This window comes from Penaeus japonicus, unplaced genomic scaffold (assembly GCF_977035675.1).
Source record: "Penaeus japonicus unplaced genomic scaffold, GWHDUDI00000001_assembly GWHDUDI00000019, whole genome shotgun sequence".
Taxonomy (NCBI): Eukaryota; Metazoa; Arthropoda; class Malacostraca; order Decapoda; family Penaeidae; genus Penaeus; species Penaeus japonicus.
The window spans coordinates 9,321,186-9,326,185 of NW_028234421.1; the positions used below are offsets into that span (position 1 = coordinate 9,321,186).

Here is a 5,000-nt window from a genome sequence, read left to right on the forward strand (position 1 = left end):
CATTTAATTCAGTTTAACTTGCTACAGGTATGGGTCGGCACTATTGGAAAAGGACCAACAGACCAGATGCTACAAGCTACATACCGGCACACAGAGACCTGGGGATTCCAAGACGAGTTAGGGAAGCTGGTGCTGGACGTGTGTCGTGCCGTTCCCAGAGGGGTCTTGTGCTTTCTACCCTCCTATGCCCTGCTCAACAAACTCCTTGATAGGTAGAGTGATGATGTGACATGAGCTGTGGTCGGATTTTATTTTGTTGTATATTATTGTTTTCTGTTTCTATTACAAATCATTAATGACATTATTTTAATTTGATAGAAAATCCAAGTTTTGGTTATACCATGTCTTTTGTGTTATTGTAAGAGTATTATAAAAACTGTCTTAGACTTTAATCATTAGAGAAATTATCATAGTCTTTGAATAGAAAAACATTACTTTTAAATCTTTTTGCATCTTCTCCCTTACCATTTAATAACATATCATATTCCTTTCTTCTTTTCCCTCCCCAACAGATGGCAGATTACAGGGGTTTGGGAGGAACTGAACAAAGTAAAGATCAGTATGTGTGAGCCTCGCAACGGGGAGGAATTTGAAGAGACAATGAAACTCTTCTATGACACCATACGACGAACTGGGTATCTATTTGTGCTTGTGTTTAAATTGCATTGTAATGAGGGTTATGGGTTTCAACCCTTTTTTACACTAAATTGCATTGTTTTCTCAGGATACTAAAATGCTCTTACATATTTTCTCAAGATACTTAAATGCTCTTATATATTTAATAAGAACAAACATCCTTTCATTTAAAATTGCATCTCATTTTGGATTTAATTGTATATCTTCTTTCACCAGGGAAGATCATGAGAGTGAAGTGACTGGCGCGTTTTTCATGGCAGTGTGTCGAGGGAAAGTTAGTGAAGGCCTGGACTTCACCGATGATAATGCTCGTGCGGTTATAGCTGTAAGTGGTCTAGGAAGAGATGTATCTTGAATGCAGTATGATGCAGATCACAGAATTTTTTCTTTTTTTTTAACTTTAATTCAGGGAAGCAAAAATAGATAATGAAAATTAAATACTAAGTAACTAACATTTTATGCATGTGTGTGTAGTGTTCCTGAGCTTCTCTTATATACTGGAAGTTAAGCTGAGACATATTAAGGAAGGTATATGGATTGCTTTTTAGGAGAATGATAAAGATCAATGATAAAAAAATTGTCTTCATAGATTGTGTGTTAACATTATGCTTTCTTTTTTTTTCATTACTTTTTTTGGGGGACACCCAAATGAGAGAACTCCCCAGAAAATAATTTAAAAAAAATATAAAGATTTTAGTTTTAAAAAATAAAAAGATTTCAGTTTTCTAGGTTGTAATTTTTGATCAATAAAGACAGGACTAGTCTCATAATATTTAGAAAAACATAAGTAGGACATATCTGATTATCATAGTCTTTTATTTTTGTATATTTTTCTCATTCAAGTGAGAAAAAATGTGACTTTATTATGAAAATGCACACTTTTTGAAAATTGTAACCTGAATACAAGATTAAATTTTTTTAAAGCAAAACATTCATGTCCTCACTACTGTCTCTCTGCATAAAATGACATTTACCAGTGAAGAGGAGACTATTATTCCACCATAATCACATTGAGATAATATTTGATTTGGAATTCATAAGTACAAGATAGATAGATTTTAACCTTTTTTTCTGTAGGTTGGAATTCCCTTTCCAAGTGTGAAGGACATTCAAGTCGATCTTAAGAGACAGTACAATAATAGCCACTGTCGCACTCGAGGTCTTCTTTCTGGCGGGGATTGGTATGAAATCCAGGCATATAGGTAAGGTCTTCACTAAGTTTTTAGTATGGATCTTGTAGATGAGTCTTTGAGATGAGTTGGAAACTCAGATTGTCCACTCTATGTCTTGGATGATTCCTTCTTGTTCCTATAGTAGTTTTTTGACTTTGAATATGTAACTATTTATGATTTTTTATGATTTGTCATGCTACCTGTTTCATTCTTATTGTATTGTTACTTGAGGTTCTATATAGGTCAATAGAAGTTTCTCAATAGAAATATGACTACAATTTCCTTAAATTGTTTTCTTGCATTGTAGGGCAATAAATCAGGCTCTTGGGCGGTGCTTACGTCACCGCTACGACTGGGGTGCCCTGATTCTTGTTGACGAAAGGTATCAAAGAGGCAGCCTGAGCAGTGGGGTCCAGCAGAACAAGTATACGAAGGGGCTTTCCAAGTGGGTGCGCAGTAAGATCATGCATCATCCCAGTTATGCCATGGCGCTCTCCAGCCTCAATCAGTTTGCGGCAAATATGACTGCTAATCCTCCAAAGAAACCTGAAAGGTATGTTATTTTTGCTTGTTTGTTTGTGTGCTTTTGTTTTTTGGTGATGTTCTCCCCCCCCCCCCCCTCTTTTTTTTTTCTTTTTTTTACTTTTTGGAAGATTTCAGTGTCTGTGGATTATTGTAGGAATATTAATATGTTTGTCATGGTTATTGATGCTTGATAACTAATCACTTAACTTGAGTGCGTGTGATTTGATTTTCATTAATTATTTGTTTACAGCACGGAGACTCAAACATCAGTGAAAGAGGAGAATCCAGTTGGGGAGGATTCAGTGTGTGGGATGTCTAGCAAATTTCAGACAGCCAAGACATTGCTAATCTCTGAGGCCAGTGCATCAACAACAGCAGGAGCTTTGTCCTTACTTGTAGATGGTTTAGATTCAACTCAGAACACCACAGCTGCTCATGATACAAGTGTTAGAAATGATATGGGCATTATATTACCATCACAGTTTAGTTCAACAATAGTTGGAGGTCGCAACGAAGTTGATCTTGATGACGATTTGTGCTCTACACCGGGTGACTTGGTCATTCCACCCAGTAGATTGCTTATCACCTCAACTCAGGTGTCAGACCCAAAAAGCTCAAATCTTCCCTCATCAGAATCCTCTAACAAGAAGGACAGTGCTAGTGCATTAACCATTAATAGTTCTTCCAAGGAGACTCCATTTTGGAATGTGTCTCAGGTGCCACATTCAGCTAATGAGGCTACAGCTAATCCTCCCAAAAGAAGGAAATCATTTTTTTTGCCAAGTTCAGAGGCAAATAGTAGCCATATCCAGAGCGATGGAGAACCAAAGGAAGAGAGTTCCTCAACAGCAGACCATGAAGTGTACGAGTTTCAGTATATCGATCCAAAAAGTAAAGTTCATGTATCCCCCCTCAAAGAGCTGCTAGAGACTGAGATCAGATCAAAAGCAAATTCTTCCTCAGTGCAGTCTGACATCAGAGAAACAGGGTCACACTCAAAGAGGAACCTTGGACAGGAAATTGTTAATGGTGGGAGCAAGGTGGGGGCATCAGCATCAACCTCACTTGAGAGAAGTTCTTCACCACAGATGTTTGACTCAGATGAGGACCTTTTTGCTAATACTTCACCAGAAAAAAGCAAACAGAATGAGGAAAAAAAAGAAAAACCTAATGTTTTGAAGAAATCCTCAAACGTTCGGTTAGCACCAATATTTAGCAGTTATTCAGCATATCAGAGGAAAAGGGTAACACCACCAAAAGAGCAGTTACCTAAGTCAACAGAAAAGTCAAAGAAATTAGAAGGAAAATCTGTGAAACCATCAAAGGGCTGTGGCAAAGCTAACTGTGGAAAGGAAAACAGTGGTAAGGCATTCCACCCAAATCACATTGACAAAACATTCAAGAATTCTTAAACACAAAAACATTAGATTTACTCAAAGTGTAATATTGTCATGTCATTACTAATCTTTAAAATTTACATTGATTTATTATTTGTATGGAATTTGCTTTTGATATTACTAAACCATTATGAACATTATATATGTTTTACTGTGGACACAGCTTTGTCTAATGTTAAGATTATTTGCAGAGTGTTGTAAAGTTTCAAGAAAAAGGCCATTATTCAGCCAGAATGTCTCAAGCCAAGCTGCTCCAACAGCAGATGACTCAGACTTAGATGACTTCAATCTTAACCAGGTAATCATTTGCATTTATTTGATTTGTGGGACCCTACCTTAACCCTTTCACAATTATTTACCTAATGCTGCTCCCTCCATGAAGATAACAAGGGCATGCAACTTCAACATGCGAGATCTCTCCCAGTGCGATGCTGCACTGCGCCTCTCAGAACGTGTTACACCCGCTTAATTCTATGGGATGCCTAGAGGTGTTTTTTGTATTTTGTATTTTTTTTTGACAAGTCAAGAACAAAGTGTCTACATAAATGTAAGTGCAATAAGTATATACATATGTAACATGTAAAATTTGTATTTAGAGGGGAAGATCATAACATGATAGGACATCATTTGACCACAGTGAAATATTCATATGACTTGAGTTAAGGATGGACCCAAAATGAATAGATTATTGATCTTCATAGTAATGGAATTGATTTTGCAGTGCACAAGATGCAGACCTAATTAGCCTTATATGAAACACTAAATACTATACCTTTTATTAATTTATATCTGTGCAAAGGAAATATGAGTTTCAGATTTATGATATATAGGTTCAGAAAGTTCTTAGTATTGATTAAATAGTTAAATCCCCCAAACATATTTATCTTAGTACAATAAAGATAGAGTTAAGATATTGTGAATATATCAAATTAATCTTTTTGAAAGGTTCAAGGAATTTGATAATTTAAAGTAGAGGATGATAAATTATGACAATAAAGATGCTTGTTTTATCCAAAGTGACTTGCTATATAACAAGTGATTCCCATTCAGATTCTTATTCAAATAGCTGCATAATGAATGGTTTGTCAACCAACATTCGGTACAGTAAAATGAGCAGAAATACTGTGATACAACTTCACAAGAAAACTTGTGGAGTTGTACAACCCTGTGTACATCATGCCAAGTATAACAGTACCAAAAGATCATTATCATTTGTTTATGTAGTGGCCAAGAATAGGGATAAAAAACTGTAAATTCATCATTAGTTTTC

At 35.9% G+C, this 5,000-nt stretch overlaps 1 protein-coding gene across 1 annotated transcript in view; it reads left to right on the top strand.

The window, feature by feature from the left end:
• LOC122250132 (Fanconi anemia group J protein homolog) overlaps positions 1 to 5,000 on the top strand; it is a 619,197-nt gene that overhangs the window by 612,235 nt on the left and 1,962 nt on the right. The window contains exons 16-22 of the mRNA XM_086547111.1: positions 28 to 212; positions 513 to 635; positions 853 to 961; positions 1,714 to 1,838; positions 2,116 to 2,361; positions 2,584 to 3,695; positions 3,922 to 4,028. Of these exons, the coding sequence (XP_086403237.1) occupies positions 28 to 212; positions 513 to 635; positions 853 to 961; positions 1,714 to 1,838; positions 2,116 to 2,361; positions 2,584 to 3,695; positions 3,922 to 4,028 (2,007 nt within the window). The remainder of the gene's footprint in view (positions 1 to 27; positions 213 to 512; positions 636 to 852; positions 962 to 1,713; positions 1,839 to 2,115; positions 2,362 to 2,583; positions 3,696 to 3,921; positions 4,029 to 5,000) is intronic.